We start from the raw sequence: 27,601 nt of genomic DNA on the forward strand, positions 1-27,601 counted from the left end.
GCTCAAACTCCTAGCCTAAGTGATTCAAGGTATTTACTTTCCTTTATATATGACTTCTCAAGGAAAAGCTGGGTTTTCTTTCTTAAATCTAAAGACCAAGTGTTTAATAAATTTAAAGAATAGAAACTCATGATTGAGAAGCAAATTTCTATGGAAATTAAATACCTAAGAACAGATAATGGATTAGAGTTTTGTAGTGAAGAGTTTAATAAATTTTGTAAGGAATCCGGCATAACTAGGCATAGGACAGTCAAGCATACACCCCAACAGAATGGGGTAGCTGAGAGACTCCATAGAACCATCATGGAAAAGGTCAGATGTTTACTCTCAGATGCTATACTCAATGAAAAATATTGGGCTGAAGCTGCTTGCTATGTTGTTTGCACCTTACATAGGTGCCCAATACATCCCTAAACATTATAACCCTTGAAGAAAAATGGACAAAACATCCTCCTAACTTAGACAACCTAAGAGTATTTGGATATGTTGGTTATATACATCAAAATCAGGGAAAACTAAAGTCTAAGGCTGAGAAATGTATGTTTGTTGGGTTCACTGAAGGTGTAAAGGGTTTTAAAATATGGAACTCTCCTGAGAAAAGGTTTGTAGTCAGTAGGGATTTTACCTTTAGAGAAAGGGAAATGTTCATGCAAAAAGAAAAGACTACAATTAAGATACCTAAAAGCCATACAACTAGGATTGAGGTGGAGGCCTCAAAAAACAAATCTACAGATCATGACTCTCCTAATGACTCAGAAGAAGAAGAGGATATTGCAGGACAACAGGTAGAAACCACTAACACACAACCTGACTTGAATCAATACTCCCTAGCAATGGATACACAGAGAATAGTGATTGTTCCACCAGCTAGGTACACTGAAACAAACTATATGAACCTAGTTTTAAATGCAGCCATAGCTCCAGATGACCAGGAACCAGCTAATTTTGAGGAGGCAATAAGCTGCCTTGATGCTAGGAACTGGATTGAAGCTATGTGTGAAGAAACGCAATCACTAAGTGTTAATGACACTTGGAATCTAGCTCTTCTACCTAAAGGATGCAAGGCAATAACATCTAAGTGGATCTACAAACTAAATGAGTGTTCTTCTAAGGATGAAAAGCCAAGGTACAAGGCAAGATTAGTGGCCAAAGGTTTTACTCAAAGGGAAGGTATTGACTACTTTGAAATTTTTTCACTAGTAGTTAAGCAAACATCAGTTAGACTCTTACTATCCTTGGTTGCTCAATACAATGTTGAACTAGATCAGCTAATTGTTAAAAAAACCTTCTTACATGGCTACTTAGATGAGGTCATCTATATAGTTTAGCCTAAATGTTTTATGGAAAAGGGTAAAGAGGACCTTTATTGTCTTCTAAATATATCCATTTATAGTCGTAAATAGTCTCCTAGATGTTGGTATAGAAGGTTCAACGACTACATTGAAAGTATTGGGTTTTAGAAAATCACATATGATATTTGCACCTATGTAAACTCAACCTCCTATAAGAACAAGGTGTAGCTACTACTCTATGTGGATGATATGTTGCTCGCTTGGACCACTAAATAAGATCTAAATTATGTTAAAAATCTCCTAAAGAGAGAATTTGACATGAAAGATATGGATCAGTCTAAGAAGATCTTAGGGATTGAAATTGACAGAGATAGAGGTTCATCTACCCTAAGCATTAGTCAAACCAATGACTGTGAGAAAGTTATCAGAAGGTTTAATATGTCTAATGCTAAAGCTGTAACCATACCTATTGCTCAACACTTTAAGCTGTCCTCAGCTAATTCACCTAAGGAAATCGCCTTAGAACACCTAAATCAAATGCAAATGGTTCCTTATAATCAGGCAGTAGGATGTTTGATATACCTCATGATCTCCACTAGGCTTGATTTATCTTGTTGTGCAAGTCTAGTTAATAGATTCATGTCAAACCCAGGAAGAAGGCATTGGGAAGCTATTAAATGGATTCTTAGATATCTAATTTGGTCTAAGCAATCTAACCTAATCTATCATAGTGTTAAGGAAATAGATCTTGAACTCTATGGATATGTAGACTTAGATTTCACAAGGGATCAAGATAAGAGAAGGTCCCTAACAGGGTATCTCTTCTTATATGGCCCTAATCTATTAAGCTAGAAGGCTAATCTACAGTCAATAACAGCCCTATCTACTATCGAAGTTGAATACATGGCACTTTCAAAAGCAATAAAAGAGGCATTGTGGTTAAGAGGCTTGATGGAAGACTTTGATATCAAACAAATAGTAGTTAAGATCTATTGTGATAACCAAAGTGCTATCCATCTTTCCAAAAACCCATAATATCACTCTAGAGCAAAACATATTGACATTAAATATCACTTTGTAAGAGACAGAATAGAAAAAGGTCAAGTCAAAGTCCTGAAAGTTCATACCTCAGAAAACGCAGTGGATATGCTTACCAAGCCAGTGTCGAAGCTCAAGCTCAGCAATTGCCTTGATTTGATCGGCTTCATTTTACCTGAAAAATGATAAATAATGGTTAGATTTGGAAAGGAGAAGTTATTCAAAGTTAAGATTAAGGTGGAGATTTGAACGATATTAATCTCAAATAAAGCTCAACGGCTAGTTTTCATTTCAACAAACTTCATAACAGACTTGTAAACACATATATATATTTGTTACATTCATTTTGTTTTTTGTTTTTACATTCAGTCTTCTACAAATTCTGTAAGAAAGAAAACTTATCTCCGAAAATAACTTCAATAAAATCATCTTCCCTTCCCGTGGACGTAGGCTTCAAATTAAGTTAAACCACGTACATGCTTTTGTTGCTCTTCTCTTCCTCTCTCTTCTTCAATTTGCATGTGTGATTAGATTCTTCATTCTCTATGAATTCACGCAAGAACACAAGGAAAGGTTGAGAGTGTTAGAGAGATTTTCTTAAACTTGGTTGAAGAGAGAGAGAAAATTTTGTTTACCAAATGAATTTTGGTCGGCCTCAAAGAATTCCCACTGATTGTTTATAGTGGTGTTATCCACGTGTTGTCGAGCCAGCTGAGAGGCTTGGCTCACTGACAGCTTTTCGTTTTACCAAACCTCTCTTCTTCGGCTGGTCTCCTCTCTTCGTGTGCCTGAAATCAGAAAAAAAAAAAAAAATCCAACATTTTTAAATGATGTTATACACTTGGTTATTATTCCTAAAAATGTTACCAATTACAATTACCCTTAGTTTTAATTTAGTCCCTAGGTTTCAAAATACTACAATTTTACCCTTGACATTTAAATTTTTGCTTCAATTTGGGGTTTACACTTTTAACCTCAATTTTCCATTAAATACTTACTTTCTGTCTTTTGGAGTTAATTTATGTTTATAAATTAAAAATCGTTAAAAGAATTATAATTAATTAAGTTTCACTATTTTTATCACTTTTAACATTAAATTTAAAATTTCATTTCTAATTATTTCTAATTAATTAATAGAAACTGGGGTAAATGATTGAAAGTAAGTATTTAATGAAAAATTGAGCTTAAAAATGTAAAATCCTTAAATCCATGAACCAAATTGAAACAAAACATAAATCTCAAGGGCAAAATTGTAATATTTTGAAGCTTAGTGACTAAATTGAAACAAAAATCAAAACTTAAAAACTAAATGTGTAACATTTTAAAACCTAAGAAGTAAACAGAAACTAGTGTCAAGACCAAGGGACTCAAAAGGTATTATTCCCTCCTAAATAAAAATGAATTTTTTAAAAAACAATTTTTTTCTCAAACGGGTCTTAAATCACATTAAAACTGAAACACTGAAAAGTTATAAGTTAATTTCAGTTTGATTCGGTTTCTTGGTTATTTCTCTATTTTGCTAGTTATCATTATGCACCCCTACGTCGACACATCTGAAATGGTTTTTGAATTTTTCTTCATTTTACCTTTTTTTAATAGTTCAATATAACATGAAAATTGAAAAACTCGAATATCTATTTTTTTTTTTTTTTTACTAAGAGAACTATGGTTAAATTAATACGAGAGGATAAGCTAAAGAATTGGAAAATTAAGCATCATAGTACATTATATTATTATGATATTACATTATTTTACATTGTTATTATTTTTTAAATTTCATATATAATCTCATTAATGAGAATCTTGAATTCAACTTCAAAGCTAGGTGGCAAAATATTAATTTATGTTTATAGTTGTAAACTTACATGTTAGTGGGCATGATGTACATGAGGAGTATTATACAAAACCAAAAGAGTGTACACAAAATATTGCACCATAATTTGGAATCTTGAATTCAATTTCAATGCTTGGTGGAAATTATTAATATATGTTGTTTCTTATTGAAACCTTGCATGTTAGTGGGAGTGGTGTAGTAAGTATGGATTATATTATACAAGACCAAAAGAGTATAATATTGCAATAGAGTTAAACACACATATATTCTTTCTAAGACATGTGAAAAATATCTCCTTTTCTTTAAGCAACTCTTATCAAATTTATTTTATAGATTTCGTCTACTATACACATTTTTAATTATCCATTCATTCATCCCACTACTTATTTACATTGTCAATACCAAACTATTGAATAACACTTGTTCAAAATAATATGAAGTATATAATACAAGCATCATTCATTGTGTTAAACGTTGTTAATTTCAAAGTACATTTACAAGACTTCGAATTAAAAGTTTAGATATAAGTATGATACCACTTTGATTATTAACACAACCTATATTTCTTTTTATAAAAGAATATATATATATATATAAATAAATAAATAAAGGTAGATTAGTAGGTATATCGAAATATAACTACGTTGGCACATTCTTAATACCCTCATCATATCTCACCCATTTTTGTCAATAATAAAAAAATCCAAAGACAACTTCATATGCCATTTTGATAGGGAAATTTTGTTTTCAAACTTTTTTTTTTTTTTGGATAATGTGATTTCAAATAAGACAATATTTGAATTTAAAAATTTCAGGTTCAGAATCAAAATTAAAAAAAAAAAAGATAAAAACTTTGAAAATATAGTGATTCATACGATAAATTCATTCTACTTATTAAATTGAAGTATACATATTTATATTATAAACTAGGGAAAGTTATTTTAAATGACAATACTGCAAAATATATATATAATTATAAAATATCATAATAATCGTCAAAATATCATAATCTATCTGTGATAGATCGCGATAGACTACTATAAATAATTTATTGGTATTATAAAATAATTATTATAAAAGGTAAAAATGTTCATGAATTAAGCACCATATACTTAGTTCGACACATGTATTCAACTATATTTTGTGGAAGTTATGGCTTGAAAGAAATTACTATCTTTTCAGTGATATTAGGCAAATGTGTTGCTTGCATAAGGAAGATATCATCATCACGACCTTTAATTAACTCTTAGCTCTTCTACCATCCGGCTTAATTAGTATGTTTCTGAATAACATGAAATCCAATTTGATTGATCTTTTTTTCTTTTTTTTTTCTTTTCTTTGTTGATTATATTCCCTTTTACCAAGTTTTACGTTTTCAGGCTCTCAGTAACTAATTCAAGAAATCATGTCACACAAAATCACAAAATGTAATTAATGTTTAGTGTTATTATCTATATTAAAATTTTAGGATGACTCAACAACTAGATTATAGTTATCAAAATTGATGTTCAGGCACTTACTATAATTATAACAACAATAAAATAACAACTAGTAGAAGAAATAAAAAGAAAAAATACACTCAGAGAATAGTAACCAATTGATCATGAAAGCTTCTTGTTCAACGGTGATTTTCCACAACAAATATATCAAACAAAGACAATATACCAATGGCCAGTACATAAAGCACAAGACCATCAAAAGACATGTAGAAGCAACAACGCTGATAATGCAAGAGCTTACTGATAAATGGGCACAGTGGAGAAAAGGAAAAACATTCCAACCAAAATCGAAAGACAAATAAGAAAAGAAAAAATCCATGAAAATAATTCTGCATTGAGGAAAAAAAATCTTGCAGAAATAGTATCTTGTTTGACATCTTTTGTAACAATTTTTGTGACATCACATGTTCAACTGTAAAACCAAAGTCCTTAAACAAATATTCAACCAACAGCAGAATCTCTAACCTATATAAATATATTTCACTAATAAAAATTGTCATTTTCGTCATTTAACTCAAAATTTAAGCCCATAAAGTTATAGATTACAAATCATCTAAATCTTTTTAAATGTATATTTTTTTTTCAATCTTCCTAATGTTACCACTATTTTTAGTACAATATTCTCTACAAATTGAGGATTGAACATTCAAAAAAAGAAAAAGATTGTCAATTATATATGAACTACCCTCACGACTTTTAACTTCTAATGTTACCACTTGAACTAATAAATAGAAAATATATATGGGAGAAATTTCAATGTAGAAATTACTTGAAATTCGAGATCTCTCTTTTATCCTAATACCATGATATTGTAAATCATTGATTGACCTACCCGCCTAAGAATTTAAAAAACAAAAACGCGTTTTCTTTTTATTCCATATCCCCAAAAATCTGGATTAAGTCAACTTTTTATTCAAACTAATTATGTACCCAAAGATAAGGGAAGAAAAAACAGAAATGTCCAAAATAAAATTTGCATAAACTTCTGAGCATCTTAAATATATGCCAACTAAAATTGTCGCACATGGATGGATGATGGAGTTATCATTATTTTTTTTAACCAAATATAATTTTATAAGTTTGATTATCCTCAAATGGCCGATCCAAAACTTTTATGTGAGGGCACAAATATTTATAAAGATGTTGAAAGTTTAGCTTAACAACTTTTAGATTTGGTTTATATATAGTTACTAAACTTAATCTAAAAAATAGTCCCTAAACTTTAAAAAAAATGTTTAATAGGTCATAGGCCTAAATTTTTTATTTATGTATTTAATAGATTCCTAAAATATCAATTTTGCATCTAATAGATCTTTTACGTATTTGAATGTTAATTAAATATTATTTTAGATATGAAATTTAACTTTATGCTTAATATACACGATTGAATATCTTTTTAGAATTAATGTAACTATTAACTACAAAATATAAAATTTAAGGTTCAATTAGACAAAATCTTTGTCTTATAAAATGGTTACTTTTTAAATAATTTTAATATTTATGAAATCTATTAGATATAAAATTGAAGTAATTTATAGATTTATTAGACATTTTTAAGAGACTAGAGTCAAAATTGAAAGTTGAGACTAGAGTCAAAATTGAAAGTTTACACTCTGTTTAATAACCAATTCATTTTTGGTTTTCAGTTTCTAAAAATTAGGTATACTTTCTTTCAATTTTTAAGAATGGTTGCTTTTTTCTTCAGTACAAGAGTTGAATTCTCAGCCAAGTTCTAAATACAAGAAGAAGTTTTTAAAAACTACCTTTTTTAGTGGATTATGAAAATATTAGTAATAGGTTGATAAAAAAGTATGAATTTAAAGGTGAAATAAGTGTTTATATACTTAATTTTCAAAAATTAAACACCAAAGATGAAATGGTTGTCAAACAAGGACTTAGAGATTTATTAGCCACAATTTTAGAAGCCTATGAACTAAAATTGTAATTTAACATTCTTATAAATGTAATTTTAAATTCATTGATGTATAATATCTATGCTAAGTAATACAAATTAAAAAATTGTTATAAACCTTTATAGAACTATTCACCTAGACATATAGGCAAAAAAAAAAAATATTCAACCAATTTTCGTAATATAATTTTATAAAGTCCAAAAAATATTTGTATATTTGTATATGAGTGTGTGAGAAAAAATAAAATGGAATTAACTTTATTGATCTGTTTCAAGTTACTAAAAATTAAATATTATATATTTGTAAAGATAAAAAATATAAAAATAATTTGTAAATATATGTGGTGAATATTTGAAAAGTAATAGAGAGAAGTTTACTCAATTTTAAGGATATACGTTCTAATGGTTATATTCATATAGAGATGGTAGTGTGAATAATGTAGATGTAGAGTATCTTTATATTATATCAACTGTCTCACATGAAAAATGTATATTAGAAAAATTGTCAACTTTTTCTTCTAGATTATATTATACTCGTACGAGTGGTGTTGAAACTTATGCAACCACAAACTTGAAGTTCACTAATCCATTTATTTTTTTCTTTTTGGCGTGACTGGTTTAGTCATCCTAGGTCAATAATGGTGACAAAAATTATAAAAATTCATATAGACATCTATTGAAGAACCAAAAGATTATTCAATCCAATAAATTTTCATGTATTGCTTTCTCTCAAGGAATATTATTTATTAGACCTTCACCAATTAAAATTGGGTTTGAATCTACATAGGGGACCATTTAGATATTTATGGTTCTAATCGATGCATCAAGTAGATGGTCTCATGTATGCTTACTAATTATCAAATCAAAATCTTGCCTTTACAAGGCTACTAACTCAAATAATTAAGTTAAGAGCACAATTTCTTGATTATGAAATTAAGAAAATTCATCTTGATAATGTTGATGAATTTAAATCTCAAGCATTCAATGATTATTGTATGTCAATTGGGATAAGTGTTGAACATCTTGTAGCACATGTTCATACATAAAATAGTTTAGCATAATCATTTATAAAATATCTATAATTAATTGCTAAACCAATGCTTATGAGAGCAAAGCTTCCAATACCTATATCGAATCATGCGATTAATTGCTAAACCAATGCTTATGAGAGCAAAGCTTCCAATATCTATATGGAATCATGCGATTTTGCATGCAACATTGCTTATACGAATTAGGCTAGCAACTTATCATAAATACTTCCTAATACAATTAGCATATATGCAGGAGTATATGCAAATTTTTGCCCATTTGTGAAGTTTTAGATGTGTAATATATGTTTCAATTGCTCCACTACTATGTATTAAGATGAATTCTCAAAAGAGATTAGGAATATATGTTGGCTTTGATTTTTCATCAATTATTAGATAACTTGAACCCCTCATGGGTGATGTATTTATTGCACATTTTGCTTATTGTCATTTTAGTGAGACAAATTCTCCATGTCCTCTTCTAGATCAACTTGTTCCTTCAAAGTATCTATCTCCTTATAGTAATACTTCACGGACTTGCCACCTTGTTTCAATGATTGAAGCTTTTACGCCATGTCCCCTTGGAAATGCTTAGGAACAAATCTTCTTCTCATGGACTTCTTGAACTCATACCATGAGTCGATTGGTGCTTTAAGATTCCTCTTCCTACTTGACACAAAGAACATTTAATGACTTGTTTGTAACAGAAAATAAAAATTGATTCACTAGCAGTTTTTTTTTTTTTTTTTAACTTCTAATAGAGAATCAAAATGCATTCATTACGACCATAAGTAATCCGAATTTGAAGATGATAAAGAAGAACAAAGTATAGCTAAGAATCAAATCTACAAACTTGCAGAAGACAACAATACAAAATTGTGAACGGACTTTTTTTTAGACAAAGCCTAGCTCACAACAAAGCTAAAAGAAATTATTTTTTCATTCACTTTCATCATCTTGCTCTTCATCTATCTCACAATTTCTCCCTCTCTGTTGGCTGTCTTTTATTTTTGCAAGCCCACGAAAAGCTTATGGCAAATTGGATGAAAGAAAGGCCCAATTTGAGATCAGCCCAAGGTTTGAGTTAGGTAAGAGACTTGGTTTTGATTAAGCCACGATTACAAGGAGATCAAATGACACGTGTAAGGCCAAAATCAATACCCTCAACTGATCAAATTCATGCACTCAAGAAAGGGGAAGACACTTCGAGTAAAACTCTTTCTCTCTTCTCTATTTCATTTCTCTCTGTTTATTTTTCTTTCTCAGATTAGCTTTCTCGTAGATATGATGTTGTTTTGTTTGATTTGTGCGAAAATATACTGAAGAATCAAAGAAATAATGAAAGAAGAAGGGGATGAACACAGTAGTTACGTGGTTCGACAAAGAGAGCCTAAATCCACGGGAAGGATTCTTTTCTTTTCTACTTGAAGATTGTCTACACATATTTCTTACAAAAATGTGTATGTTAATTTCTATATCTCTGTGTAATGAGCCTGATTCAGGTATTTATAGTTTACGCCTTATAAGTAGTTACAAGATAGGAATATATTAGTTATGCAAGAAGTAAACTAGCTGTTGAAATGTATTAAGATTCATAAGTCTTCAAATCTCCACCTTGAATCTTACACATTCAATCTTCTGTCCTTCCAACTTCCAACCATTTTTACCCTATGTCTGATAAGTCAAAGCCAACTAGTTCAAAACACCTGAGAAGTTTGAGCTTCGGAGCTGGCTTCGTCAACATATCAGTTGCGTTCTCCGAGGTATGAATCTTCAAGATATCTATTTCCCCTGTTTGAACTTTGTCTCTGATAAAATGATATTTTATGTCGATATGCTTTGTTCTTGTGTGGTATTGTGGTTTTCTGGAGAGATGGATAGCACTTTGGTTATCACAGCAGAGTTTTACCATTGTTTGAGTTAAACCAAAGTCTTTCAACAATCCTTTAAGCCACAATACTTCTTTAATTGCCTCTATTAAAGCCACGTACTCAATCTCTGTTGTAGATAGGGCCACTAGAGGTTGCAGTATGGCTTTCCAACTGATTAGATTAGAACCATAGAGAAATACAGAGCCTATTAAGGATCTTCCCTTGTCCAAATCACCAGCATAATCAACATCCACATATCCATATAACTCTAAGTTTGATCCATTTGGTTTCTGATAGACTAAGCTAAAGTTTTTTTTACCAAATTAAATACCTTAGGATCCATTTAGTAGCCTCTCTGTGTCTTTTATCTGGATTGGAAATATACCTATTAACAAGGCTAGCTGAGTATGAGAGATTAGGTCTTGTGCAAATCATCAAATACATTAAACTTCCAATTGCTTGACTGTAGGGTATTGTAAACATCTTTTTTTTATGTTCTTGGTCAAAATCTTTAGGAGAGTTAGCTCAAGATAATTTGAAATGTTGAGCAATGGGTAAGGTCATAGGTTTCACATCACTTAGATTGAATCTCTTTAAAATCTTCTCACAGTAGTTTAGTTGATTGATGCTTAGAGTAGACTCCTGTCTATTTCTTAGGATCGCAATTCCTAGAAGTTTACTTTCCTCCCCTAAATCTTTCATGTCAAATTCTTTCTTTAGGAGATTCTTGACATGCGTTAAGTCTTGCTTGGATTTTCCTGCTAATAACATATCATCCACGTATATGAGTAAGTAAACTGTATTCTTATAGGAGGTTGGGTTTACATATACATATATATCGTAGGAGCTTCTTATGAATTCAGTGCTAGACATATAGTAATTGAACCTTCTATACCAGCATCTTGGTGATTGTTTAAGTCCATAGATTGACTTGTTGAGTAGGCAATAGAGATTTTATTTTCCTTTAACTTCAAATCCCTTTTGTTGTATCATATAGATTGTCTCTTTTAAATGTCCACGAAGGAAGGTATTCTTCACATCTAGTTGATAAAATTCCAAGTTACCTTGTGAACCCAGAGATAAGAGTGAAGGAACTCTTAAATAAGAGAACCATTGAGCAAAAGCAGATCGTTCCAAACCCATTGTGAAAGAACAACACATTTACAATAAAACAACAAAAGTTATGCATCATCGAGTAAATTACAGCATGCTTTTAAGTGAAATACACAGGGAATCGAGTGACATACCTTTGAATAACTATTCTTCAAGTATTCCCTCAATCAACACCGCTCACGTGTCCAAGAAAACTCGATCAAATGCACGAACGCAACGAACAACCAGTGAAAAACACGAACTCTCAGTTCCTCGAACACAATTGAGTAATACTCAATCCTCGACTCTCGAAAAGCAAACTCGACACTACCACTCAGTTACCTTGATATTCTTAGTGTGAGAATCCAGGAGGTGTAGGCTTTTTGTGGATTTGGTAAAGGCAAGAAGGTACTAAACGATCGAGTAAAACGATCGAGTAAGTGGGAGAATGAGAAACTTCTATAGTAACGAGGAGCTTGATCGTTTACACTCTCAAAGGCTATCGTATAGCTTTTCTTTTCCCGTTCAATATGTGTTGCCTTAATCAAAATATGAAAACCATTTTCACTTTTATCCTTCAGTTATTAAAACTGATGATAACTTCCCACTTGATCGGTTAAAGGAGGAAAAATTAAACATCAACAATTATCTTATAATTGTTTTATTATAAATAAATATAATAACCAATTTATCATATTATATTTATAACCTATCGTTTTATATCACATCCTATGTAATATTTAAACCATAGTTCTTTTTCTCCTTTATTGCATTTTATATAAATCATATTTATATTAATTCCTTAAATTAATGTATCTAATATATCAAATCAATTATATCACATATAATTGAATCAATTTAATTATAACATATATAATCAAATTCACTCTTGTTAATTTGAACACTTCAAATTAACCCAAAAACTGATTCTCAATTGAATCTATTGAGCTACCAAGGGGACCTTATGGACCTGTAGCTTGAAGCTCCAGTGGTACGTGAATAACTGACTAAACTCTTTAATCACGATATTCACCATCCGTTAACTGTCGGGCACTCCACTAAAGACCGACAGTTGCACTCTTCGCACTACAAATATATTTCTGTGTTCATCGGATATAACCAATCAACAGTACGATGACCCTTCACAAATCGCTCATAAGTACAGCTGGACCAATTTACCGTTTTGCCCCTATAGTTACATCTAACTTCTAAGTACATTTGATTCTTCTAATAAACAATACATCATAGTCCCACTATGAGTGAACACTTCTTAAGCCATGAGAAGGTGTGGCATCACATTGTTCAAGCCTCGGAATTAGCCCTTAAGGGAGTAATTTATCTACTTACTCTTGCTTCGGGAAAGGAGTGAATTCTGTCTTGTGTAGTTGAGTTCCCAACTCCCCAATCAAACGAATCTCCAAAGTGGTAGGTTTGAGTCAGCGGTCTGGCCACTCGCACCAATGCAAATCAAAGGACCGCCCTCATAGGCAGGAGTTCTCAACTCACTCAGGATTAAGGTCATGTTACCTATGATTATCCTAGTGAAATGAAAGTCTCTGTCATGAACAGCGTTATATAACGAGAGTAAACATTTCGTGGTCCGGTCTTATATAAACTCTTTTGTATAGGATACCTCCACTCGCATGTCTCCACATGAATGACCAAGATCAGATCATTTGTAGCACTTTACAAAACTTGTAACATCTACAAATTGGGTCGTCTTTGTATTGTCATCAAGATAAGGTTTCCCTCCTTCATCCATATACTACAAACCATTTAGGTTATCACTTAAGGCATGATCTACTTGTATGTCTCCACATACATGCTTAAGTTACAACGATAACCAGGGATCTTAGTTTATTAGTTTATGGTTAATACAACTAAAATATCTTATATTCATACACAGTAGTGAATAAATTATCTCATATTATTACATCACAAATGTTTGTTCATACAGGTGTTTACAAACTACATGACCCTACGAGATTTAGGGCATCAACCCCAACAAGGAGTAGTCTTATATAAGTCCATTTTACAACTAGAGAGAAAATCTCTAAGTAGTTATGTCTTCTCTCTGTGTAAAACCCTTTGCAACCAATCTTTCCTTGTACCTAGGCTTTTTATCACAGGATATACCTTCTTTGAGTTTAAAAACTCATTTAGAAGCTACTGGATTATATCCTTTAGGGAGAGGGGCTAGAGACCAAGTATCATTCACACTTAGTGAGTGAATTTCCTCATTCATGGCTTCTATCCAACTTCTTGCATTAGGACCACTAGTGGCCTCTTCAAAAGTTGTTGGCTCTTGGTCTATAGAAGCTACAACAGCATTAAGCACCAAATTCATATAGTTTATTTCAGTATACCTGGTTGGTGGAGTTATAACTTTTCTTTATCTGTCCCTAGCTAAGGCATACTGAGTCAAATCAGTTTGTATATTAGCTGTCTCTTCTTGTTCCCCTGCGTCTTCCTCTACTTCTTCTTAATCGCTTGGTAAATTAGGCTCTATTGGTTGCTCAGTAGTTATCTCTACCTCAATTCCTGTGGTGGAATACTCAACTTAATCATTTGGATTTTCTTCTTTTTGTATAAACATCTATTCTTCTCAGAAAGTTATGTCTTTACTAATGATGAATTTTTTCTCTACTGGATGCCACATCTTAAATCCCTTGACTCCATCAGTGAAACCTACAAATATACACTTAGCAACCCTGGCTTTCAACATTCCCTTATTTTGGTGTACAAACCCCACACACCCAAATACTTTAAGGTTGTCTAGATCATGAGGGTGGTTAGACCACTTCTCTTTTGAGGTAAGTAACTCTAGGGATCTGTGTGGGTATTTATTTAGTGTATAAACAATGTAAGTTGTAGATTCTGCCCAAAAATTTTCACCTAGAATAGCATTAAATAACAAACACCTTACTCTTTCTATTATAGTTCTATTTAGTCTCTCAGCAACCCCATTCTGTTGGGGTGTGTACTTCACAGTCGTATATCATGTTATTCCATTATCACTACAAATTATCAAAGTCTTCATTACAAAACTTAAGCCTATTGTCAATTCTAAAGTATTTTAACCTCTTAGATGTTTGAGTTTCTATCATAATTCTTCATTCTTTAAACTTCCCAAAGAATTGATCCTTAGTTTTTATGAAGTATATCCAACTTTTTCTAAAAAAATCATCTGTTAAGGTTAGAAAGTACCTTCAGCCACTGAGACTTGGTGTAGAAGATGGTCCCATAGGTCAGAATGAACATGGTCTAATATTCCTTTGGTGGTATGCTGAGATTTTGTGAAGCTCTGCTTGGTGGCTTTCCCTAAAATGCAGTGTTCATAGAAGGAAAGGTATTCACTGATCCCTTTGGGCAATATACCCTGCTTAGATAGTGCTTGCATCCCTTTGGCACTGATATGGGATAGACTTTTATGCCACAAGTCTGCTTGTGTCAAGTTTACTGTAAAAATGGTGTAGGCTTCAGTCATCATTTCTACTCCTCTACCAATATAGAGGTCATTTACCTTTTCACCAACCAAAACTACTTTAGAATCCTTGATAACTTCTAGAATTCCATTTTTTCCCCTGCATCCATACCCTATAGAGTCTAGCATACCCAGAGATATCATGATTCTCTTGTGTAAAGGTACATGTCTCGCATTTCCAAGAAGCTTGATTGATCCATCCTTCAATTTTAAGGATACTGAACCAATTCCTTTGATCTTACATGCTTCATTGTTCCCCATGTACACTAGTTCTCCATCCACATCCTTGTAGGTGTTCAACCAGTGTCTAAAAGGTGTCATATGATAGGTATAACCTAAGTCAAGTGCCCAATCATGCTTCCCTAGAGGACTGATTTGGTTGGTTTTGCTCCTTGTAGAAGCTAAGGCATAAGAATAGAAATAGGATACTTCAACTATTGAGGCTTCTGGTTGTTTTCCTTTATGATCCTTCTCTTTCTCTTCATTCTGTCTTTTCAAACTGTAGCAATCTCTCATTAAGTGCTCTTTCTTCTTACAATAATTACACCTCAGTTTTGTTTTTGGCTTATGTTCTTCACTAGGCTGATTTTTAGCCCATTTTGAGTGGTTTTTCTTGTTCTTCCCTTTGAGAAATAGTCCTTCTACATTAGGTTGTTCCTTTTTTACTACTTGAAGCTCCAATTCCCTAATTCTCAATTCTGAGATAATGGCATCAGTGGTGACTGACTCCCTGCAATATTTCAAAGCATTCTTTACCTCCCTAAAGGCTCCGGGTAGAGAGTTCAACAAAACAAAGGCTTCATTTTGATCACCAATTTTTTCACCAAAGCTTTTGAACTCAGAAACTATCTTCTTAAACTCATCCAAATTATCCGATAGTGTTTTAGCAGAATCCATCTTGAATGTGAAGAATTTCTCTCTTAAAAACATCTTATTAGGTAGATCCCTTGTGGCAAAAAGACCTTTCAGCTAGGTCTACATCTTATAAGCTATGTTTTGGTCGATTACCTGTCTCAAGATGCTGTCACTGAGGTTAAGTACTAAGGTTCCAAAAGCTGTAAGTTCCATATCTTCCCTTTCTTGAGTTATTATCGCAAGTGACAGAGTATATGGGTCTAAAAGGGTTTTATGGGCTTTCTGTTGTCCAAGAATTGCCTTGATTTTGGCTTTCCACAAGGCAAAGTCACATTCCCATCAAATTTCTCTATTTTGAATCTTGCAACAACCATTACTGATCTGAAAAATAGACTTAGACCACCAAGAATTATTTTTTTGAAAATCTTGATGCTTCAAGAAAGACTAACCTGATGATCTTCAAGCTCTGATACCAATTTTGTTGAGCTGTCGTTTATTTTTGCAGGCCCACGAAATAAAGTTGATGGCAAATCGGATGAAAGAGAGGCCCATTTTTAAGATCAGCTCAAGGTTTGAGTTAGGTAAAAGACTTGGTTCTGATTAAGCCACGATTACAAGGAGATCAAATTATACATAGGTCAAAATCAATACCCTCAGCTGATCAGATTCATGCACTTGGGAAAGGGGAAGACACTTTAGGTAAAACTCTTTCTCTCTTTTCTATTTTGAGTCTCTCTGTTTCTTTTTCTTTCTCAGATTAGCTTGCTCGTAGATCTGATGTTGTTTTGTTTAATTTGTGTAAAAATATATTGAAGAATCGAAGAAATAATGAAAGTAGAGGATGAACACAACAGTTACATGGTTCGACAAAGAAAGCCTACATCCACGGGAAGGATTCTTTTCTTTTCTACTTGAAGATTGTTTACACATATTTCTTACAAAAATGTGTATGTTAATTTCTATATCTCTATGCAAGGAGCCTGATTGAGGTATTTATAGTTCATACCTTATAATCAGTTACAAAATAGGGACAGATTAAGTCATGTAAGAAATAAACTAGTTGTTAAAATATGTTAAGATTCATAAGTCTTCACTCTCTAATGGTCATAATTTTCCTATGCATTCTCTACTAAAGTAACCTACTCCTTTGACACTTCCAACATTTCAAATCTCTATTTCGTACATTAGGTTCATCCATCTTTTCTTTCCTTTTTGTTGAACTCTCCCCTTTCTGAAGCTTCACCTTAGGTTTCTCATTCACCTTTTGATTTCTAGGCTTATAATCAATATTCTTACTACCTCTTTTTCCATGTAGAACTAGAATTGGAAAAATGTTTAGAAGAATACACATCGAGACTTTAGTTGGAGTTTCCTCTCGATCTTGATTGCAATATGCAACAATTCCTAATCTCCATATTTAGTCCTTTTAAAAATCGTACCATGAGATTCTCCATGTCTTCGTCTAGATCAAGTCGATCGATCGATCTATCCATCTCCCTATATAATCCTCCATGGACTTGCTTCCTTCTGTAAATGATTCTTCTCTTGAATTAATTTGTTGGGCAGATTCTTGAATTTGATGCTTTGATTTACAATATTTGATGCTTGAATTCACTTCAGTTCATTTAATTGCAAATCAATTTGTTCTAATCTTCTATGTATGAGTAAGATGGCTTGGTTTATATCAAGATGGGTTTCATGAGAGGCATGGGAGATCGTATTGTGTGTAGGGCTTCTACGCATGAAGAAAAAAAAGAGGGATCGTGTGTTTTTTTTTTTTTTTTTTTACTAAAAACCATATATTTAATTAAAAAAAATTTTTAAAAATATAGTTATTTAATGATAAAAAAAATGTATCATAAATTTGTGACATTGAAAAACGGTCACGAAAAATCTGATATCCGAAAATTGTGTTTTTTACACCAAAAATACGTTTTTTTATTTATGACACTTTCCCCCCTCCAAATCCAATTTAGTTTCACTCTAATGTCATGGAAACTCACTTTTATTGCAGGGTGTGCACATTTTTGTGAGTTGCTGAACTCTCGCTCAAAGCTTTTCAAAGATTATAACTTGTCTTCCATCTCATTAAACTTAGTAGCTTTTCTTGAACTTATCTCATTCTTTGGGGGCTTATCTCTAGCCCATTCACTTTTTTTTTTCGCACTACTCTAATTCTTGATATATCAATGAATGAGAAGTAAGATTTGAGGAAGATGTTACGGATCTGTCAATCTAGTTGAGTGCACCTACTGATCCACACTACGTATCTTTCTCAAAGGGAGAGTGAACATATTTCCATCTTGAAAAATACTCGTGTGAATCTTTGATTCTATTTTTTTGAAATGTCTTGAATTTGATATCTATGTTTTAAACGACCAAGTATATGAGTCTTGTTATCCAAACCTAAATTGTATTTGTATTTGTCATATTTACATCATTTACGATTTTTGTAAATAAAAGTACGAAAGCACGAGGGATCAGTAGATGCACCAAAACATTTCAACTAGGTTGACACATCAAAGGATTTGGATCGTATTTACCATTTTGGCCCTAGATTATGAAAGATTGTGCTATATAAACTCTCTAAACTCTAAAATCTTTGATTTGTAATCTTAATTATTCTTTATGATAATAAACTCTTCCTCTACCCATATACATAACTAACAAACTATTAGTGAACTACGTAAATCTCTTTATCGATTCTCTATTGTTTGATGTTCTATGTTCATCTTTATTTGTCAATTTCTTAATTACTTTCATTTTTGTGCAATCCACTTGATTGTCGAACCATAGATTATTCTATGTGATGAATTTACTTTTGCTTCTTCTTTTCAAAATAGTTTAGATTTAATTGGTGTAATTTGCTTCTTCTTTTCAAAATATTCCTCTATCGTCACATTCAGAAATGTCCGAAACTTTGCATAAACTTCTTCAAACCTGCCAGCTAAAAATATCAAGAGGTCACCACACATTGGTTGCATATCATATACGACAAATATCTAGTGGTTAGTGGTCCTATAGATATTATATTTTCACAAATCATCTTCTCCATTGATCACCGTCCCTTCCCTCAACCCTATAAAATCTCAGCCAATCTACCTCCTTTCTCCACCACAAATCTCCAAACTTTTCAAGAGAGGTCCTTCTTGGAAAAGAAAAACAAAATCCTAATGGCTTCCAAAGCTACAGCCTCTCTTGCCTTCCTCCTGTCTCTCAACCTCCTCTTCTTCTCCCTTGTCTCAGCTTGTGACAATTGCTATGTCCCTGCCCCACCCAAGCCCAAGCCATGCCCTCCTCCAAACCCAACCCCTTCACCTGACTATGGAAAGTGTCCTAAGGATACCCTTAAAATCGGCGTCTGCGCCAAGCTTCTTCGCGGCCTCGTCGACCTTACCATCAGCAAGCCCCCAGTGACTCCATGCTGCACCTTGGTTGAAGGCCTTGCTGATCTTGAAGCTGCTGTCTGCCTTTGCACTGCCATTAAAGCTAGTGTTTTGGGCAACAAGCTTAACATCCCTGTCCACCTTAGCTTGCTCCTTAATGTTTGCAAGAAGAATCTCCCCAATGGATTCCAGTGCTGATTTTAGTGTCTCTTTTTCTATTCTTGAATTCTTCGGTGTGTTTTGATGTATGTGGTTTTCCAGAGCTGTCTAAGTTTTAGAATTTATTACAAATTGTTCTCATCAGTTGTTTAATTTTCTTCGTGGGAGTTATTCCTTTTGGAGTTGAAAGGTTTCAATAAAATTGTCATATCGATGAATTTTTTATTTATAGTTTTGAATACATGGTTGTTTTTTTTAATGTTAATTAGAAGTGAATTTATAGACACAACTTAAGCTTGGATAATTGATGGCCGCTATTCTTTTAGAAAAATTAACTAGTATCCGTAAATTTCAACTATTAATAAATGTAATCATTTTAGATATAATAACTAAAATAAATTTATAATCAACTTTTTTTAAAAAAATTAATTTAAAATTTTAAATAATTGTGTAGTATAAAATTTTTGTTTGTTATAAATTAATTTTTAAATAGTAAGGAAAATTTTATTTTTTTTAAAAAAAATTAATATGGTATACTTTTTAAAAAAAATTGATGCATTTAACTCATGAAAAATAGAAAATAGAAATAGATAAATATATAAAAATTGAAAACTGAATATTAATTAAAAATCTTACGATTTTAACCTATTTAAAAGTAGTTTTCAATTAGTTTATGAACTAAAACTTAAGTAATTGGACAATATTATTAGAACATGAATGGGGCTTTAACAGATGGAAGACCCCGTGCTTGATTGTTATCAAGGCATTTGTAATAGAATATGAGAAAATACTATTTACATTCATTTCCACCTTTTTTTCCATAATTCGATTTTGCCCCGAATATTTATATACAACTTCTTCCCGAAAGTTTCATAATTTGATTAAGGGATTTGTCTTCACGTATCTACTCTCTATCAATATTGTTATTGACGAGGAACTAATTAAAATAGAGAAGCATGGTGTGAAGTTCAAATGTAACTGAATTTCTTTTTTTAAAAATTAAAAAAAAAAATTGTCTCAATGGGTATAGGACATGAATGAGTTTTTAAAAGGAAAAAATAATACCAAAACCATAAAAAAATATATGTATAATGCACCTTCCAGTGTGCAAAATGATCAACAAATTGCAGTTTTAAGTTCATGTTGTAATAACATTAATTGTTCGTGGCAATTAAAAAAATAGGATTTTTTTTTCCCAAGATTTTGGGTCTATGCTAATTTCTTTTTCATAATTAGGTTTCAAAATATTACACTTTTAATCCTTAAGTTTTGAGTTTAGTTTCAATTTAGTTTTTAGGTGTAACATTTGAATTTAAGAATAGTATATGAATAAACCAATATCACATCCGAATATGAGAGAGGTCATGAGAATATAAAAATATGGTTAAGAAAAGCTTTAAAAAAATTGAAAAATTACTACTTATATCGACAAGGTTTATAGCCCCGAAAATGAGTTATCTCACAACGCCTAATTCGAGATTGTTCTTGTATTTTATGTATTTATTTCCTGATTTTATAGGTATCGAACATAATTTGGATAAAACCAACCTTTAAAGCTAATTTTTAGTTAAAACGTGATTATGAGACTTAGAGCATCAACCGTGGCAAGAAAAACACAAAGAGATCAAAGGAGGCTATTGTCGCAATGGTACTTGGTGCTTGTTCCAACGTCAAAAGACGAAATGGTGATGTTGCATGCAAAGTGTCGAGCACATCAGCGTTGTCCTGTAGCACTACGGCAATACGATGTTTGACAGAAAAGATGCATGTAGCAATGCTACAGAGCTATTCCCTAGCACTGTGGCACCATCACGATTATTTTAAATAAATCCTATACGGACTGCATTATTGTTATGATTTTCGGATAGAATTCTCTCATCTCTCTTCCCCTCTCCTCTATATTTTGGTTTCTTCGTTCAATCAAGACTTTCATTGATTATTATGGGGTGATTTCAAGAACGTTTCTAGGCTAAGATACGATTATCTAGCTTAGGATTCAAGGTTTAATTCTTGACTTGTAAACTCATGAGGTTATGAACAATTTATCTTGTAATTTTATAGTTTAAGGATTTCTCATCTTGTTCTTATTCTTACGACTAAATATGTTTTGGATTACCTAACAAATTAGTCAAGCATATCTAGATAATCACTATAGATCTACACTTAATACATAATTGTTAGGTTCTTAGATTTGTCAAACGTGTTTTGGATTATTTGAAAAATTAGTCAAGCATGTCTAAATAATCGCCATAGAGCTATACTTAATACGTAATCGTTTTTGGGTCTTATGCCCTAAAACTCGTAGATAGTAAGTGTCATTAATTGACCATTAACAATAAAGAGTTATAGATGTTAATTCAATAAATATTATTGTATTGTTTTCTATTTTGTCTTAATAACCTTAAATCCAATAAACTAACATCCAAGGTTGCCTTATGAGTCTTTAACTATACATGGAGATCAATGTTCAAGATACAGCCTAAAGGGTCTATAATATAGGGATAAGGTTGGGTACCTTATCCTGGTAACACTATGGATACGGCCCACTTTGTATTTTGATACTATAGAAAATAATAAGTTTTTTTAAGTGGTTTTTTATTAGATTTTTGGAAATTTAAAGGCCCATGGCATTATCATAATTATTTAGCAGTGGCATTTTTGCAATTATCTCTTCTTCTTAAAAAATGGGCAGTATTTTGTGTAACTTTTTTTTGGAGAGCAAGGCAGCCGCATGGGAGAAGATATAGCCGTCTGGGGGTTTCGTCCGGTGAGCCACAGCCGCTGAAGTCCACGAGCCGCCTGAAGCAAAACATATGCCGCTATCCGTAGGTGATGGGGTCTGACGTGGGCGAGCATCCGCAGTGGTGGCGTGGGTGTCCGGCGAGATTGATTTTCGTCCGACAAGCGAAGTCGACGGCGAGATTGATTTGCGTGAAGGAGCAACGGTCGGTCGAGCTTGGTCTGAGCAGTGCCATGGACTTGAATCCGGGGGTTTAACGGTTCGCCGTGGAGGCTGAGTTCGGCAACGGTTGTCAGGGGTGAGAGAGAGGCGCGGGTCTGCACGTGGTTCGCCAATTAGAGGCGGGTAGCACCCTATTTTGGGCTGTTTTGTAGCAGGTTGTTCTTAGTAGAAAGAGGCGACGTTGTGTGCGGATCTCTCGGTATCAGTGGATACTTAAAATTACAGATTGTTGATTTCGTTGATTATCTGTAATTTGTAAAATTCCTTTATTGCTCATTAATAAATTAATTCAAGTTGGTTCTCAAAGTGGATGTAGACCAAACTAGTCGAACTACTATATATCTTGGTGTTCTTTACTACTTTCGATTTATTTTTGCTGATTGTTTGCGTTCTGTTTGGCCATCTAAGTTAGGTTCAGAAACTCTCGCAAGTGATATCAGAGATAGGTTGATCCAAAGAGGTTGTGTGGTAGTGTGTGCTGGCATATTCTTTGTTCAGGAATTTTTTGTTGGAATTAATTTTGACAGACGATGTCTACAAGGTTCGAAGTTGTTAATTTGATGGGAAAGGTGATTTCGGGTTATGGAGAAAAAAGATTAGGACTATTCTGGTACAACAAAAGGTAGCCAAAATCTTAGACGAAGATAACCTTCCACCAACAATTACAGAAGCTGAAAAAAAGGATATGGATGAGATGGCCTATTCGACGATAATTCGGTATCTGTCAGATGGAGTGCTTAGACTAGTAGATGAGGCTACTACTACAGCGGAATTGTGGAAGAAACTGGAAAGTCTTTCTTTGACTAAGTCCTTGCCAAATAAATTATATCTAAAGGAGAAATGCTTTGGATATAAGATGGACTCAAGTAAAGGCTTAGAAGAGAACCTAGATGAATTCCAAAAGATTATAGTTGATCTCAATAACATTGGTAAAAAGATGTCAGATGAAAATCAAGCAGTTATTCTTCTAAATTCTTTGCTAGAATCGTATCGAGAAGTTAAGGCAGCTATTAAATATGGATGGTTGTCCATGGATATAGTGTTGGATGCCTTAAGAACGAGAAATCTCGATATTAAAAAGGAACACAAGGATGGAGAGTTACTCATGGACAGAGGCAGAAATGAAAAAAAGAACGGAAAAGGAAAAGAGTCGAGATTTAGGTCGAAGTCAAAGGAGAAAAGAAAAAAGTGTTTCCTATGTCATAAAGAATGACACTTTAGAAAGAATTGCCCTTTGAATAAGAGCAAGGAAGCATCAAGTAGCAAGCATACAGAGGATTCTAGTGCAGCAAATATTAATGATGGGTATGATTCAGCAGAGGTTTTGATGGTGTCCAATAGGGACATTCAGAATGCTTAGATCATGGATTCAGGGTGCACGTTTCACATGACTCCTAATTGAGGTTTCTTGATTGAATTTCAGGAAAATGATGGGGGATCAGTTCTGCTTGGTGATAATGGTGCTTGTGATGTAAAAGGAATTGAGTCAGTTCGAATTGCAATACATGATGGTATAATCAGAATTCTTACAAATATAAGGTATATTCCAGAACTCAAATGAAATCTAATTTCTCTAGGCAAATTAGATAGAGTGGATTATTCTTATAAACCTGAGAATAAAGTTCTGAAGGTTATCAAGGGTTGTTTGGTTAAGCTGAAGGGGACCTTGAGGAATGATCTTTATGTGTTGGAAGGTACTGCAGTTTCAGGTAGTGCTGCAATTGCATCTGGGAAAGAAACAGATAAATCTATGTTATGGCATAACAGATTGGCTCATGTGAGTGAAAGAGGTCTGCAAGCTCTTTCACAACAAGGTTTGCTTGGAGCAGTTACAGACATTGAACTCCCATTTTGTGAACATTGTATAATGGGAAAGTCTACCAGAATGAAGTTTGGGAAAGGGAAGCATTCTACTAAAGGAATTTTAGATTATATACATTCAGATTTGTGGGGTCCTACAAAGGTACCTTCTATGGGAGGTTCGAGATATTTTATCTCGATCATTCGTGACTTTTCAAGAAAGATGTGGATGTATCCACTGAAACAGAAGGATGAAGCTTTTGGAAATTTCTTGAATGGAAAAAGTAGGTTGAGAACCAAACAGGTAGAAAGGTAAAGTATCTGAGGACAGACAATGGTTTGGAATTTGTGAATCACAAATTTGATAAATTTTGCAAATCTGAGGGAATTACGAGGCATTTTACTGTTATGTACACTCCACAGCATAATGGTTTAGCTGGGAGGTTCAACAGAACAATTATGGAGCATACAAGATGTCTCTTGACAAATGCTTAATTACCCTTGAAGTTTTGGGGGGAAGTTGCACAAACAGCCTATTATCTTATTAATAGGAGTCCGTCTTCCGCTTTAGGCCTAAAGACTCCTCAGGAGATATGGACAGGAAAAGCTACAAGCTTGGATCATCTCAGAGTGTTTGGATGTTCAGCTTATGCTTATGTTAAGGAAGGGAAGCTGAATAAGAGGGCACTGAAATGTATGTTTATTGGCTATCCTCAGGGTGTTAAAGGGTATAAACTTTGGTGCTTGGAAGAGGGCAGAAACAAATGCATTATCAGCAGAGATATAACCTTTAATGAAACAGAGATGTCATTTCGTGTCAAAGAGCAGCAAAAACAGCAGACAGTTGATTAGGTTGAGGCAGAGGTTAGAATTGACTCTAAAGCACAACCATCAGTTAGTTCAGGTGATTCCAGTGATCAGTCATCCAGTTCTGATGGTAGACAGCCTCAACTGCAGAGAACTTTGATTGATGAGGGAGCTTTTGGTGAAGAAAGCTCAAGTGGCAGTGACCTACAGAATTATCAGCTTACACGTGACAGGCCTCAGCGGGTGAGGCAAGCTCCTACGAGGTATGGTTATGCTGATTTAGTTGCTTATGCTCTTACTTGTGCATCTGACAGTATTGAAGCAAAGCCTCTTACTTTTGAGGAGGCTATTGTATCTGATTCGAAGGAACAGTGGAAGGATACTATGAAAGTAGAGTTATTCTCATTGCAGAAGAATCAGACATGGTCATTGGTTCCAAAGCCTCCTAATCAGAAACTCATTCTGTCAAAGTGAATTTAATAAAATCAAGACAAGTACAGGAGGTGACAGCAAGCCTAGATATAAGGCTAGACTGGTAGACAAGGGCTACACTCAGAAGGAGGGAGTTGACTTTCATGAGATTTTCTCTCCAGTGGTGAGGTATTCGTCCATTCGATTAATTTTACCTATTGCTCTTCACTTTGATATGTTTGTTGAACAGATGGACGTTACCATAGCTTTCCTTCATGGTATCCGCAGTTGCTGTGAACTATCAGGCAGCATTGTAAGGAGAGCACGTTTGACATCCTCCGGATCTTCGAGAGAGAATGTAGAATGAGAAATACATTCGATTACGGCATTCCAATGATCTTGATGAAGAATCCAATAGCTCCTCTCAAGACCGACAATCATCGAGATTTAAGAAAGCATCCGTCTTCAAGACGATCTAGTCACAGGTTTTCACCTCTCAGTGAGGCCCTTGATCAGATAAACCCCCCTATGACCCACAACTCAAAATGAGCCATACATATGAAAGAGTATATAATAATGTTGTATTTGGTGAATCAAATACCATGGTCTAATACACGTCGCGGTTTTTGATGTAGTTGCAATCCCTATCATCAGTGAGTATTTCGAGATTGGGTTGGTGTTCCGTGTACTGTCAGTACAAGATCGACCGACATCGACCACTCTTAGGAAACTAGGCTGGACGGACTGCGCCTATGAAAGCGCTTTCATATCGATTATTGTTGAAGGAAAGGTATCAAGAGGGGGGCGAGACGATATTGATAGAAGCTTCTTTTTCATTCTTGGAAAATGAAAGCCCACGGAGCGGTACTCTTGGAAAATGAAAGCCCACAAGCCTAATACCCCCAGGAAGTGATCTACATGGCTCAACCTAAGGGCTATGAGGTGAAAGGAAAGGAAGACATGGTTTGTCGTCTTCACAGGTCCATCTATGGATTGAAGCAATCGCCGAGACAATGGTATATCAGGTTTGACACCTTTATTCTGAAGCAGGGGTTTCACAGGAGCTTATATGATGCCTGCGTGTACTGGAAACTATCTCATAAAGGTACATATACTTATCTACTTCTGTATGTAGATGATATGATTCTGGTGTCTAAGGATTATTCTAAAATCTATGATCTCAAGAAACGATTGAGTAATGAATTTGAGATGAAAGATTTAGGTGAACTGAAAAGGATCCTAGGCATGGATGTGAAAAGAGATAGGGAGAAAGGTTTGTTAACAGTTTCGTAGGAGAGTTATGTGCATAAACTGCTTGAGAAGTATAATATGTTTGGTTGTAAGACAGTTTCGACACCCTTAGCATCTCATTTTAGGCTTTCTTCATCTCAGTGTCATATTACTGAACAAGAAAGGTTAGAGATGGCTAATATTCCCTATTGTAATGCTGTTGTAAGTATTATGTATTTAATGATTTATACTAGGCCTGACTTAGGATATGCTATGAGTATGATAAGTAGGTTTATGTCAAATCCTGGGAAGGAGCATTGAAATGCAGTTAAATGGGTGTTTCGATATTTGAAAGGCAGTGCCAGTGTATCATTGTGTTTTAGCAGGGATTGTGATAAATCAGCACTGTTGGAAGGCTTCACAGATGAAGATAATGCTGCAGACCTTGACAAAAGAAAGTCTCTATCAGGTAACATTTTTCGTTTGTTTGTTAATATGGTCAGCTGGAAGGTTGCTCTACAATCAGTTGTTGCCTTGTCTACTACTATTTCAGTGAGTGAAGCTGTGAAAGACACAGTGTAGTTGAAAAAGATAGTTGGTGAGTTGTTGTCGCAGGAGTTCATTCCTATCGTCCGTTATGCTAGCCAGAGTACTATTCATCTTGCGAAGAATCCTTCTCATCATGAACGGTCTAAGCATATCAATGTCAAATTTCATTTTATCAGAGAAGTTGTGGCCCAGAAAGATGTTGAACTGGTCAAGGTTCATACAGTTGAGAATTAGTCAGATATGTTAACAAAGGTTCTTCCAGCCTATAGGTTCAAATACCTATTAGATGGGCTAAATATTAAATCTGGATGATAGGAAGATTGTAGAATCAGCTTGATACTTAAATATTCTTGTTATGGGGGAGATTTGTAGAAAATAACAAGTTTTTTTAA

General features: G+C 33.6%; 1 protein-coding gene across 1 annotated transcript; it reads left to right on the forward strand.

The window, feature by feature from the left end:
* The first annotated feature begins 17,678 nt into the window (after positions 1 to 17,678).
* Positions 17,679 to 19,675, forward strand: LOC120067840 (14 kDa proline-rich protein DC2.15-like). Its single transcript, XM_039019435.2, has one exon. It carries the CDS (start codon positions 19,079 to 19,081, stop codon positions 19,487 to 19,489), a length of 411 nt encoding a protein of 136 aa, XP_038875363.1. The 5' UTR covers positions 17,679 to 19,078; the 3' UTR covers positions 19,490 to 19,675.
* The last annotated feature ends 7,926 nt before the right edge of the window (positions 19,676 to 27,601 follow it).

The sequence above is a fragment of the Benincasa hispida genome, chromosome 12 (genome assembly GCF_027475165.1).
Source record: "Benincasa hispida cultivar pf3 chromosome 12, pf3_genome.v1.1, whole genome shotgun sequence".
NCBI lineage: Eukaryota > Viridiplantae > Streptophyta > Magnoliopsida > Cucurbitales > Cucurbitaceae > Benincasa > Benincasa hispida.